The 14506-nt window shown below is 40.3% G+C and overlaps 1 protein-coding gene across 4 annotated transcripts in view; it reads right to left on the bottom strand.

Moving 5' to 3' along the window:
* The window catches only part of PDE6C (phosphodiesterase 6C), a 40040-nt gene extending 27190 nt beyond the window's left edge, over nt 1-12850 (bottom strand). For all 4 annotated transcript variants that reach the window (XM_081192306.1, XM_081192307.1, XM_081192309.1 and 1 more), the window contains exon 1: nt 12209-12850. In XM_081192306.1, the coding sequence (XP_081048432.1) occupies nt 12209-12688 (480 nt within the window). In that variant the 5' untranslated portion in view covers nt 12689-12850. The remainder of the gene's footprint in view (nt 1-12208) is intronic.
* Nucleotides 12851-14506: the final 1656 nt, after the last annotated feature.

Below are 14506 nucleotides of genomic sequence, written 5' to 3'. Positions count from 1 at the left end.
TTAGAAGTTATGTGATTTGACACTATGAAGCTGCTGAATAGTGTTGAAGTAAATGCAATACTTGTGATAAAGCAGGGACATGTTTATAATGAAACAATCACATGACCCAAATAGTGACGATGGAGGTCACATGGCTGACAGCTATGTAATCATGACTGATCTAGAGAGTTCCAGTCTCACTTCTGCCATTTACTCACTAGGTGGCCTTACACAAACTACTGTACTCGTTTATTGCATTCTGAGGCATTTGTTTTTAGGGCAGAAACTGCTCAAACTACCGGTACATACTTCCACCACACTTAGAATGTCTCTTTTCATCCTGATACTGAATGCAAAGTTCTTTGAATGCTCTAAATTTTTATAGACATGATATTTCTTGGTGATGTTGATGACGGTAGCAGCCTAGCTCCCTTTAGATCAGACTCCACCAGGGAATTCTGATTGCCTTCACAACTTCTGTGACCATAGCAGACTGAACAAAATTACCTTGCCCTGAGACTTTGCTTTGCATCTCTGCATATTACTGTTCTGTGCTTGTCTGCTTTCAACCAGGAATCAGTGACTGATGCAGAAACATAGGGACAAGTATTGTCAGAGATAGTGGGTATTTTTTACTCTAAAAGTAATTCGCTTTGGCCGAATGCAAGTGGTGTGATTTAGTTTAAACCTAGAGCACATATGCATACAGAACCACTCCTCATCTCAGCTATCAGGAATTTGAGGAATACTGTACAAATAAATCAGTTTTATTATTATTGGTCCAACATCAGAGATTTGGATCATCTCCTTGATCTCACATCAGGTTTGCAGATCATGGGATCCTACCACTACATTATTTTCATTCATTCATTCATTCATTCATTCATTCATTCATTCACTTGATTTGTATGTCACTTTTCCACAAAAACAAATCATGCTCAAAGCAGCTTACAATGAAGAAAACAGGAATACATTTCAAATAAACACTGCAAAAACATTTTCATAATAACATAGCAAAACCAGGGGTGGACCTTGGTCTTCCATATTTTCAGGGGCACCCTGTGAAAGGACCCACCATGCCTTCTGTTCTGCTCAATTCACTACTTCATAGTTGCAGTGCTCTGCAGCACCCCTTAGCCTTGGCCCAGTGTGGCAGAACTGGTTGCGCTGTCCTAAATCAGTCACTGGCAAAACAATAGCAAATATAAAAACATAGTCCCTTCCCCCCCAAAAAAAATCACATTTCAGTACTATAAATGCAAGAAGATTACAAAGCATTCAACATCCAATTGTTGTTGTCTAGTCATTTAGTCGTGTCCGACTTTTCGTGACCCATGGACCAGAGCACGCCAGGCACTCCTGTCTTCCACTGCCTCCCGCAGTTTGGTCAAACTCATGCTGGTAGCTTTGAGAACACTATCCAATCATCTCGTCCTCTGTCGTCCCCTTCTCCTTGTGCCCTCCATCTTTCCCAACATCAGGGTCTTTTCCAGGGAGTCTTCTCTTCTCATGAGTTGGCCAAAGTATTGGAGCCTCAGCTTTAGGATCTGTCCTTCCAGTGAGCACTCAGGGCTGATTTCCTTCAGAATGGATCGGTTTGATCTTCATGGGACTCTCAAGAGTCTCCTCCAGCACCATAATTCAAAAGCATCAATTCTTCTGCAATCAGCCTTCTTTATGGTCCAGCTCTCACTTCCATACATCACTACTGGGAAAACCATAGCTTTAACTATACAGAGTGACATCCAGTAGCAAAGCAACAAGGAAGCTTCACAGTTTCACCTAAGTCCTAGAAACACCCCTCCATTATGCTGATCACAGGCAAGGCCAGCACCAGGTTTGAGCAGGCCTGCAGCATAGTTATGGCTACCAATGGCATAGTGGCATAGTGCCACTCTTAAGCACTCCACTGAGGCCTCATGATAGCAGCATGACAGCAGACCTTGGCAGTCATGCTGGCACACTTCCAATGGGAGCCAATCAGTTGCTTGGCAAGTCGTCGTTGAGTGGCTACCATTTAAAATTTCCAAAAATGCAATGTTCCATAGTGTCTTATGTAGTAAAATCCAGCCAATGGAGGATTAGTGGTAGCATCATCAGAGGAGACCTGACAGGTGGTGCTCACCATGAGGGAAGGAGGCAGGGTGGGATCCAACAGCTGTCATATGCCAAGGGCTGACACCACATCTGCTCTTTGGTTTTCGAGATGATGCAGTTGCTCTAATATTGCAGCAGGCATAAATCCCTCCTCCTTCACTAAGCTTACCAACCCTGACCTTGTTCATTGGAAACTCCCTTCCCAACACGGTTCTCTTAATCTTAGCCTTCTAGGTGCCGAAGATCAGCTTATGTTTCACCCTTCTGCATCAGATAGACCTCCACTGTATTACTGTGATAAATAGGGAAGCAACAACCCTTTCTCTCCCCAGCGGCCAAAAGCTGGAATGGAAGTGCCGATCTCTAAGCCACATCATTGACTTAGGTATCTAAAAGAATTTATAAATCACTTAATATTTTTTTAAAATCTCCAAGTGGTTTGCAATATTTTAAATATATGCATCATTAAAAGAAAAATACAATCTAAAATCAGTTAAACAGCAGTATAAAAAAGCAAATAAAACATAGGGCTTTACAAGATGTCTGAGACAAATATAAGTCTTTACAAGATGTCTGAGACAATTGATGGTTGCTGCTTCCAAGGTATGACAGGGGCAGCAGCATAAAATCTGTATTTAGGTCATCACCGTGCGATACTCTGAAGTGTATGGTGCCATGAGTAGAATTTCCTCAGATAATCTGAATTATCTTACAGGTTTGTTCTGAGGCAGGTGGTCTTTCAGGTACTACTATACTAATTTCACTGGATTTACCATATTTCACTGCGTAATGGTCGCGTTTTTTGTGCCGATTTTACCTTTCCGAAAAGGTGTGTGTGACCATTATGCAGTGAATTACCAGATGGAGGAAGGGGCCACAGGCAGGCAGTGGAGGTGGTTGCTCACCTGCTGCTTCCCCTTCTTGGCTGGGGTATCCTGCAGCATGAGCTGCAGCTTACCCCTGCAACTATTATGTGGGGAATGCTCTGGGACATTTTTCGGGGTCTGAAAATGGGGGGAGGGACTGTTACGCAGTGGCAACCAGTATGTGGTGAAATACGGTATATACATTGTTACACGCCACCCCCAATCTCTGCCAAGCGATGACAAAATTCCAGGGAGTTCCCAGGGCTTACAAAGGGCTGTATTTCCTTTTGGACAATTAGGCACAGCAGAGGCTGTGGTGTTTTTATGAAATATGGTTTATATACACATATTTACAACCTGAGTCTAGACTCTAGATGGAGAGAGTTCCCAGCATTCACTTCACAAGAAAGTCCTTTATTGCTCTCCTAAGCTTGAACCTACAAGCAGAGGTATCAGCTATGCTGCCTGGGCCTCGTTGTTATAGCTTGTTCTCCTCAGCATGGCGCTCTGCCCACTTTTACCCTCCCAGAACCACTTGCAAAAACAACTGCTAGCCTTTCCGCTTACAGCATCACCCACTATTACCCTGGCAACTTCTCTTTCCAAGCCAGTCAGGGTGACTTATGTTTTGCAGCTGGCTTATCATTATCAAACAAACCAGACCATTATCAAGCAACAGATTCTAACAAAATTCAGAATAAACTAATTTTAAAAGGTCTTGATTAAAAGTCTAAAGATGAAAAATACTAACCCACATATTGTTAACTGCATAACAGAATATGCATTAATACAGAGAAGCATTCCTGGTATGTACATATACAACTTCCTTACTTCATTTCTCCTTGACTGAAGTATAGGTCAGGATTAGCATCTCCAGAAGGAGACAGAGAGAAAAGGCTCTTTAACACTTATTATATTAATTTGTTTAAATATATGCAGATATAATAACTTCTCATGACTTCCTATTGAGGCTGAAACCTGAAAGGAAGACAGGATATATTGGGGCAGATTTTAAAAAAACAACAACAACTAGGCATTAGGGATGGGGGAGGAATTTGATTCAGTTTGCAGTTAAAGGCGAATCTGTCAATTTTGCACTTTCTGAAACAATATGAGAACCAAAGCACAGGCATCTTTCAAAATTCACACTTATCCAGAATTTGCTGTGCAGTTCTCCAACCAAAGAATATACACATATATTAGGGGAAAGTGTGCATAAAAATGAATACATTAGTGAAAATAAGACTAAAAAATGCATTATATTAGGAGGAATTGCTTGCAAAAATGTGTATATTAGTCAAAACTGAAAAAGGAAAAGTGTTTATGAGGAGAAATTTGCACTAAAATGTTGATGAATTTTCAAGAGGACTGCTGCAGAAATGTGGAGACCTGAATTTAAGATTGGAAAAATGAAAAACAGTGAGAACTGAAATTGACAGATCCTTCCATCCCTACTAGGCATTGAAGGTATCCACATTCATGGACAAATTCATGCTTCTTTTCCTTTCTTCTTTTCTTTATTTCTAACTAGATATTACAAAAACTGTACATATTTTGAGAAGGCATACCACAATCTTCCATTGAGGTCCCATTACTTGAGTAGCTGCTTGCAGATTAATATAATGTCTGTATATTTGCATGCTATCAGCAGCTAGAAGATACTTGTACAGTGGTACCTTGGGTTACATACGCTTCAGGTTACATACGCTTCAGGTTACAGACTCTGCTAACCCAGAAATATTACCTCGGGTTAAGAACTTTGCTTCAGAAGGAGAACAGTAATCGTGCTCCAGCAGCAGCGGGAGGCCACATTAGCTAAAGTGGTGCTTCAGGTTAAGAACAGACCTCCGGAACGAATTAAGTACTTAACCTGAGGTACCACTGTATTTAAATGGTACTAAACAACCTGTATTCTTTCAATAGTCCTGGTGTGAAGGTACTAGGATAACATTAACTGCAGCCAAGGACTATTCCAGTAGAAATGAAATACAACTAATTGAACAACTCATTTGTCCCATTTGACTAACCATTTGTTAGGTCAGTGGGCATGGTTGCTTTCTTCTTGCCTGATACTATTAAATCCAGGATTAAACACTATTAGCTCCTGTGATCAACAGTGCTCTCTCTCTCTCTTACTAATCCCTGTTGGGGGAAGGGAACAGATGCTGTTTCTAAGCTAACTGATGAAGGTCTAGATCTTCCCCTCTCCTTTAACCCTCTGAACCATTAGTCAGGGCAAGGTGCTTCTTCACGTTTACTGGTAACTGTAAGGAGGTAATCTCAGGATAAATGAACACCAAGAAAGGAGTACCGTATCTCCAGTTTTTAAAAATGAGTATTTCAACCCACTTGGCAAATTCTATTGATATTTTGTTTTCCGTTAGAGTTCCTGCTTTCATCTTGACATGGGTCTATCAAGCTTCCATTCTAGATGTTTGGTATAGAATCTCCACACCTTGTTCACTTGCATTTTCCTGGAGGTCCACACTCTGCTATCAGCTCTTTGTAAACCTATGTTTCCCCAGCGTTTCTTCCATATTTTTTTCTTACCAGAGGAAGTCCAATGTTTTTGAGTAGATTAGCACAATCTTCACAGATATACATGCCTTTAGTGCTACCCTTCTGTCTTTTTGAAGAGGTCATGAGTCATTAGTTTAAGGTAGAAAGTGGTCTTGACATATCGGGCAAGTAAACCTATTCAACTTAATCTTTGCAGTGGTCATAATTCTATAGCCCTGCTCTTTTTTTATTTTAAATCCATCTTTTAATTAGTGCTAAAATGCTTTTCTTTCTATATATATTTGAATATTTTATTTAAATATTATTTACTAATATTAAAATATTAGCAAAATACTGCTTAAATGAAAGCTATTGTTGCATAGCAGTCTCCAAGCAGTGCGAGATTTCCTTCAGAATGAGCTACAACAGAGACTGTGGTGTCTTTATGATATATGGTTTATTTACACATATACAGTGCTTTTTTTCTTTAAAAAAATGTTTAGGGGTACTCTCATTTTGACTCAAGAAAAGCACCATTTTATAGTTCAAATTGGGGAAAACAAATACAGCAAATGGACAAAAGTACAAAGATTCACAAAATGTTTAGGGGCATGCATACCCCTGCATCACCCCCAGAAAAAAAGCACTGCACTTATATACAACCTGTGTCTACAATAGAGGATGTCACAGCATTAACACCCTAAGAGGGTCTCGCTTCCCCCTGTAACTGCAGCCTTGTATTCAAACAGAAATCAATCATGGCTCTCTCTGCCTGCTTCCCAACCCACAGTTTATGTTACAGCTTCTAGCTCATCCCAATCCAAACTTTCAACTCTCTATCTTTCTAGTTTGCCGTATCCCACCTGTTTGCCGTATCACACAGAACCCCTTCCTTTGTTTCCTTAATGGCCCATTGCCCAGGCTATCACCTCACCAGGAAACCAGTGTGGCTATTCCAAGAATTAGAAGGAGGCCCAGGCATTCAGCCCCATAAAACTCACTAAAAAAACCTTTCCAGTCACCAGCATTTCAGCAGTGCCCCACATTAAACATTTCCAGTCAACCTTTATGATCCACCAGAAACATTAAACTGTTTGAAGAAGAAACATATGAGTAGTAATGGGAGACCACTCTTAAATGAATAACCACTTAGAGCTAATGAAAGAATTGTGTGTGTGTTTTAAGGATCACTCAGAATGTTCCAAGTGGTCACTCAGGTAAATAGGACCTTTGCCTAACCTATCCAGAGTTAGCTATTCAAGCTAACTTGTGTGGATGGAACATAGGGTGAAGATGCAGGGGAAAGTGCAATATCCCCTATAATATAATCACTTGCAGCTTACAAAGTAAGGGCAATGATTTATTAGCCCAAGGAGCCACCCGTCTGGAAGCAGCCCATGCCTCTTAAAAGCTGCATGGTGGGTGCAAACACGGGATGTGCAGTTTTCGGTGCCAGGAAACGCTGCCTAATAGTCATTAGTTTCAGGTAGAAAGTAGAAAAGGTTAGAAATTCTGTGCTTATTAAACAAAGCCAGAATGGTTTGAGACTCATATCAAAAGTATATTACAGTATTGGATTTACATGAAGTGAAAGGATAAAACTGGCAACAGCAAGTCTTAAAAACAAATTCATTCTCTTGATTGTTTATCCCCAGGAAGTCAAAACAGCACTATCCATGCACAATATAGAGGAACCAGGAGGCTCTGGAGAATCCCAAGGTTTTCAGAAATAGGAAAATAATTATATAACCACCTAAAAGCGGGGGGCAGGGCGGATCCCCCAAAGCAGCCCAATGAAGACTAGGCATGCTCAGTGGCCACAGACTATTTTGAAAACGGGAGAGTGGGAATGGAATGTAATATCCGGGGAAAGGGTATGGCTAACTGATTGGCTATGACACTGAACAAGAGCTCTCCACACCTGTAAATACCATAAAACACAGCTAAACAATGGTTTATGTAACCGTTTTTCTATTTTATGGGTCTCCTTGCATTTTAATGACACTGTAAGCCGCTTTAAGCACAACATAATGAATATGTTTCTTTTTAAAAACAACAACAACTAAATGGATGAATAATTATTTAACCCTAAAGGTGTCATTTCAAGTAGATATTTCCTTTTTATACATTTCTTTAAAAACCATCTAAGCAGTGCTATTTTTCTAGAAAAAGAGGTACTGGAACTCACCATGAATACCTCTCTTGTTCTCTTATAATGCCAAGGCACCCACCTGAGAAGTGACAAAAGTTCTGGCTGAAAAAAAGCCCTGTATCTAAGTAATGCTGTGTCTCACTTGAAATTCCTGTGGCTCAATCCTGACATAGTCAGCTTCTTCCAGTGCCCTGCCTTCTAAGGTAACATGGGTGGCCATTGGGCAAAGGACCTTTTCAATCATGCTGCTGTCCCTTCACATTTACCTCAGGGAGGTTTGCCTGCTTTTGTGTCTTTATCTACCTTTGTATTTTCTCGAGTCCTTTAAAATGTTCTCAGAATGGATTTTATCTTGCTGCAGCTATGTTTCTTATTTGTTCAGCTCTTTAAAGATGCTTGAATCGGGTTCCTTAATATATTAGTTTTAACGTTTGAAATGTTTATTAGTATTCTATAACTGCCCTGCAGAAATACGGAAGTGAGGCTTGTGAAATTATTTAAATAGCTGTGCTTTTCATTTGCTTGTTTTCAAGGCCGGAAAAATGACATGGAGGAAGGCAACCATACTGAAACGGACTGTGGCCTTTAAAATGTTTACGCTATAATAAATGGTGTATCTTTGCTGTTTCACATTTCATGTAACAGTTGCAATAGGAATGCATGCACTCTGTGTGTCTTTCTCTGTGTGTATAGCGAGAAATGGCAACACATTGTTTGTTTCCTTGCTTATTTATTTTTTTCTGAGCAGCGCATATTCCAGAAGGTTCCATTAGGCTATCTTCCATGCACAAACACCCTAAAACTCTTGCCCCAAATATTAACTTAAAATTCCTTAAAGTAATTCCTTAAAGTAATTTCTTAAAACAGGGAAATTACGAAGTGGTAGCCATGCTAGTCTGTTGCTACAAAAGCAACAAAAGAATGCTGTGGTACCTGCCATATATGATAATCTTCATGCCTCTGACGAGATTATCTTTCCCTCACAAAAGTTTAGGCCTCGATATCTATGTTAGTCTTTATCAGTCTTCCTCAGCCCCATGCTCTCATTATGTTTTGGACTACAACTCCCAGCCCACTCCTGGTTGGGGATGATGGGAAATGTAGTCCAAAGCATGGCATGCACCAAATTAGAGAAGGCTAGTCTTAAAGGAGCCACAAGTCTCTTTGTAAAAATAGGGGCTTACTTAAACAACAACCGAATTCAAACTGATAAAATAGTTGTAAGTTCTAAAATGCCTATCTTGAAAAGGACAGAACATTTCAGGAATATTTTCCCACTGCATTTTTTTCTCCTTTTCCACAGGAGAAATAATTCTAGAAAAAATAGCATAGTCTCTTGTTAACTTTGACAGAGAAGAAAATGATTGCAAGTGTGGCAACCAATATTTAGAAACATAGGCCTAGGAATGCCTCATAAATGAACTTTTACTCTTATCCTGGTGCCAATTCACACCTCTGGTTTGCTCTTAGTTTTGCTAGATTAATGAGAAGAGGAAGAGGTTGTGGGCAACAGACCCAGACCTTTCAGCTGGCCTTCTGACAAGGTCAGTTGCCCTGGCAACCTCTCACCTCTGTGGGAGCTGATGAGTGGCAAACAAAAGTGGCCCCTCAGGGAATTGCTCCTGGCTCAGTTGCAAGCTTCTCATTTGAAAGAAGAAAGAAATAAGTTGGGCAAAAGTACTGAAACTGATTGGTTGAAATATAGAATTTACTGCAGTGACAATACTGTTCTCTCCAAGGATTTCATCAATGACATTAATTAGGGTTGCCATATTCCCAAATATGGGTTTTCCTCGACATTTTGCCAATTCAGCAAAAATCCGCCCAGACGCCATTTTGCAGCCGGATATGTCCAGGAAAACCCAGATGTATGTTGCTGCATGTAATCAAGACCATTTGCAGTACAGTCTTCAACATATCAGCTCAGAAGTATGATTCAGTTCCTTGTGACTTGGCAGCTAGCATAGGAGCCAACTCCTAGGGGCTGTGGGGGCCTTGGACCCCAAAATAAAATATTTGAGGGGGCTGGGCTCCCCCACAGTTGATGGGTATTCCCATTCAAATGGTGTGTGTGAACTGTATCATGTGGTCAATTATTCAGGGCAGGGCTTACATGGGCCCCCGCAATATTTTATTCAAGTTTGCACCCCTGGCAGCTAGTCAGGAAACTTTTAAAGACAGCCATTTTAGAATTTGCATCCATTTTATCTGTTTGGAATTGGTTGCAGTTCATAATCCCCTACCTGGAACCTCAAAGATTTCCAAAGACGGTAATGCTATAGGGTTTTAATAATGTTTAAAGGATTTCAAGTAGAAGCACTGAGGACTCCTAATATAATTAACCACAGCAATGGATATGTTACTGATTAAAGCCCCATATTTGAAGACCTCCCTTAGGTAACTTCCCAGAGACATCAATGGGATTTCTGAGTGAGGTGTTTGAGAAGAATCTCCCCGCCCCACTCCAGAGCAGGTTCACCATATCGGTTTCCATTTGAGTGTTTAGCCCCACGTTCCGTCAAGGCTGCCCTTTGACTCTTTCATTTAACCAGTCCCCTGAATCTCAGGGCTTTTTTCAGCCGGAACTCGCCGGAACTCAGTTCCGGCACCTCTCAGGTGGGCACCATTGCTATTCTAAGAGAAGGAGGGAAGTATTCGTGGTGAGTTCCGGCACCTCTTTTTCTAGAAAAATAGCACTGAGAAAAAAACAGCTAGCAAAATTGTAAGGCTAAAGTACTAGTGAATGCAAGACTACATGCAGAGTTCCCAGACATGGAAGTCAAATAGAAAACCTCAAGTAATGGATGGTGGGGTTAATATTTGGCTTTCCATGTTTGAGAACCACTGTGAATGAATACGGATAATTAATACATGAAAATCTCTATTTTCATGTTTTAATTATATTGTATCATAAATGATACATCATAAAATGATACAGCTACCATTTTATTTTAAAATGTCAGTGACAAGCAAAACTTTATTTTTTGCTCTTTTATGAACTTCCAGTTACTGTAAGAATATTCTAAAGAAAAAGGAAAAACTGAATGTTGCGTTAGCAAATGTAAATGACACAGAAAACACACCTCATCCCTCTCCTGCTTTATAAAGAAACTTGAGCACAATCTAGTCAAAGATAAAAATACAAAAAAAAACTGTTTAGCTCCATTAAATTCAATAGGAGATATCTAACTGGGCCATTCCCCTAGGTTGATTTGTTTCTTAATTATATCCAAATATCATTGGTACCGAAATGTAGAGCATACTATATTTCAAGCGGCAACAGTCACTCAATAATATTAGAATAACAGTGCTTAGTCTAATGAGATGCACATATTCTCTGGTCCTGTCGATCTTTTCTCCTGTAATCTGCTTTATGAATTTAAAAAGATTATCCACACAGGCCTCTGTTGATGGTAACAGGCAGTAAGTACAATATTGCTTGCCATAGAAAATGGGTCCAGCAATCAGAACCAAAATACCGAGACAGGTGCTATATGGCATGATTTCAAATTTCACAAGTATATTAGCTTTCCTACCTCAAATCTGGGTATATTTTTGGTTGTGGAAAGTAGTTTCAAAACAGGTCATAATGAGCCTGTAGCCAAAGCAGTCTGATTCTATAATCAAACACAGGCCTATCTGGTATGTCCTCTCCTTACTATTATTTAATCCAGGTTACAAGGCATCAAGACAGTTCTCTTGTGCAAGGTCCATTGAAACAAATGGCAGCTGCATAAGGGCACAGCAGTGAATGGTTCCTTGGAGTTGCAATCAGCCTGTTTCCAACTGCATACCCACCAACATTTTGCCAATGAAAATAGGGACACCCTATTCTTCTGTGGGATGGCTTCTGTAATTCCAGGACTGTCCCTGGAAAATTGGGACACTGCTCTCAGTGGCGCCCAATACCTGAAACTGGATGCAGAGCCTCGTGTTAGCCCCGCCTCTGGCAGGTCTGCATCCCATTTATTTCAGTCTCTACTGAAGTTTTTGGGACTGCTCCAGATTAAAGCAGTTGAGTGGAGGTGGCTACTGTAAGCTTACACAACTTGTGACCCACTAAACAGACCAATCCAAAAGAGTTAGGCACACCTAACTCTGCAGAGGATCAGGCAGACAGCCCTGCGTTTCTCCCTTTTAAGGTATTTTAAGGTGGTTATTCCTGAGAGATTGAAAACTCTCTATAGTTTTCACACATGTGGCTGAAATCAGCTCTGAATCTCTCCCTCGCTATCTATGCGAATGCCACTGTTTGGATGTTCAACTCCCAAGTTTGCATTTACTTTCTTAACACACAGGGTAAATACGGGAAATTTGTTAATTGACTGAAAGCTTCCCCCCTCCACATTTCCAACAATATGTCTAGATATGGGCTTGGCTCTTGAAGGAACGGTTCTGTAATTCCTTCATTCCATTTGCCCCGTAAACTATAAACTGGGGTGGCCAATGTGGTATCATCCATATGTTTTGGACCACAACCTCAGCCAGAGTGTCAGGGAAGATAGGAGTTGTAGTCTGACAGTGTCTGGAGGGCACAATGTTGACTAGCCTTTCACATAAAGGGGAGCGGGGAGAGGTTGCCCTACACCAAACCCAGAAAAGCTTTCTCACTTACCTTTTTTACATCTGGTATGTTAAATACCTTCTTGGTATGAGCAACCCACCCAACTATCCCAATGTCCAGAGGAAAAACGACTTCTTTCTCAGGAGGCACCAGATTGCTCTCATATTTGGAAGTAGGGGTGACATCCATGAGCCTGCTAGCCACTTCTGGAATACCATTGCGGGAACGTTGAATAAACATACTACACCGGTCAGCTGCCAGCAACTGTGCCAACCTTTGCAGGATTTTGTGCACTATCTTTTCCACAGAGCTGGCTTCTTCCTGGATTTCCATCATCAGCTCAAAAAGCACCTGACATTCCTCCAGCTTTGTCATTTCCTTGAAGGAGATTCCATCCTTTACATCCCCAGGGTTGACTTTGAAGACGCTTCCCACTACTTCCGCACGCAGTTTTTTGTCATAATACTCCTTGGCAAACTGTGGGTTGTTCTCCAGGTATTTCTCGACATCATCTTTACTTATCTCACCCATTTTTGCTCGGTAGCTTTTTCGCCGCTTCACACCTCCATCACCATCAAAGCAGCAGCAATCACAGCCAAAAGTCAAACTTTGCTTCTAAGGGGAAAATGGTAGATTGCACATTCTGTATAGAATATAGGCATAGGCTATAGACCTGTAGGCTTGCTCTGTGGCTTTCCAACCTTCTGAAATCCTTAAGATTTGACAGCACTCCGCTGGCTTAGTGTCTTCTTAGCGAAGGATCCAGGAGACTGCTAATTAAAGAGATGTCAGGACACTAAACCCTTGAGCACTCTTAGCTCATAAATCCAAAGGGAGACATTTTAGAGTGATAAACTAAACCAACTGTTCCTAGATTGTGCAATGGTGTAAAAAAAAAAGTGCATGTAAGTGGGTGCCCATATATTCGTGCTTGTAATTTATGCTCTTTATTTCTTTAATGGATTAGAAATTTCCTTTGGTGTACAATGTGGGAAATACTTAAGCCTCTCTCCCTCCCCACAGGTATGCAAATAAGTACTTCACATGCCCACACGTGCACTCCTGTGCACATGCACAGACACTCTTCAGTATAAATGATACTTGTACCTTGGATACACGAAACACACCAGGAAGCCACTCATTGTATGGGAAAGCTTTCTCTTGCTAGGAAACTGGGTAGTTCTGGAAACAATAACTGTGCAGTAGTACAAATGTATAGAATGGAACAAACGTTAAAAGTATTTACACAAAGGTGGGATGATTTAACTCAGTGAACCTGAATATCCAAGACAGCTAGGCAAAATGCTTTAGGCTGCAATCCTAAAATTAATGGCCATGACTAATTTAGACCCATTGATTTCAGTGGCTGTACTCTGAGTGTAATTTAGGAATACAAGCCATTGAACTTAATAAATTTCCCTTCAGACAAGGCATGCAAAGGAGTGGGCTGTACAGTTTGTTTTAGTATAGGAAGAAGTGAGCCAAAAGAGTTTTGAATCACAATATAGATTTTAATTGATAATTCTGTAAAAGAAATAACAAACTCTAATTCTCTTCTCTTTTTTAACGGCCAACATCTTTTAAGGAAAAAACTTTCCATTGGTTCAAACAATCATGAGGTAATTTCCGACCTTAATCCTTGCCTAAGTATTATTAGTAAATATTTATGATGCTTTAAAAAGAGTCTTCTTTTTATTAAAATGCATTGTATTATTAGACAAGAACTGAATAAAGAAATCATAAAATGAACTCTTAATAAACTGCTTCACATACAATATAGTCATAATCATAACAATAACTTTTGTGTGTTAACGCCGATGATAATTTTATCACATGATTATGTATAGTGGGTGGAATTCATTGCTGCACTATGTTGAACATTCAAACTGCACAAGCACATCAACTTGCCAGCCAGAACAATTCCTCTTTCCTCTCACCCCATGTGCTCTTCTGGGGTTTCCCCTACTCACCCCCCAGCCAATTTCAGGAGGGGGAGAGAAGATTTGGGAGCCCTGTTGTGCAAGCAGACAGCTTGCACGGAGCATCAGTTGAGAGGGTTTGTCAGGTGAATCCCACCCCATGAAAGTAATATAGAAATCAAAATTTATTTCAGTACATTTTTTTTTAGTCTGGCAGTTTATGATATATTTCTAAAAAATCCCCCCAAATTATTTTCCACAGAGAAATGCAATGGTCTTTGTACATTTGATCCTTTCTCACATTAATAAAAGCTTATTAGATAAACTATTTATTTATCAAACTTAAGCAGGTGGGAGAGGCAAATTCCTAAGCCCTGGTGGCTTCCTCTGGCATCAAGGGTACACAGTACAAACACCTTTTAAAAAAAAA

Source organism: Podarcis bocagei (assembly GCF_964188305.1).
Source record: "Podarcis bocagei genome assembly, chromosome: 4".
Taxonomy (NCBI): domain Eukaryota; kingdom Metazoa; phylum Chordata; class Lepidosauria; order Squamata; family Lacertidae; genus Podarcis; species Podarcis bocagei.
Note: the sequence above shows the minus strand (reverse complement) of the source record. Positions and strands in the feature narration are given on the sequence as shown.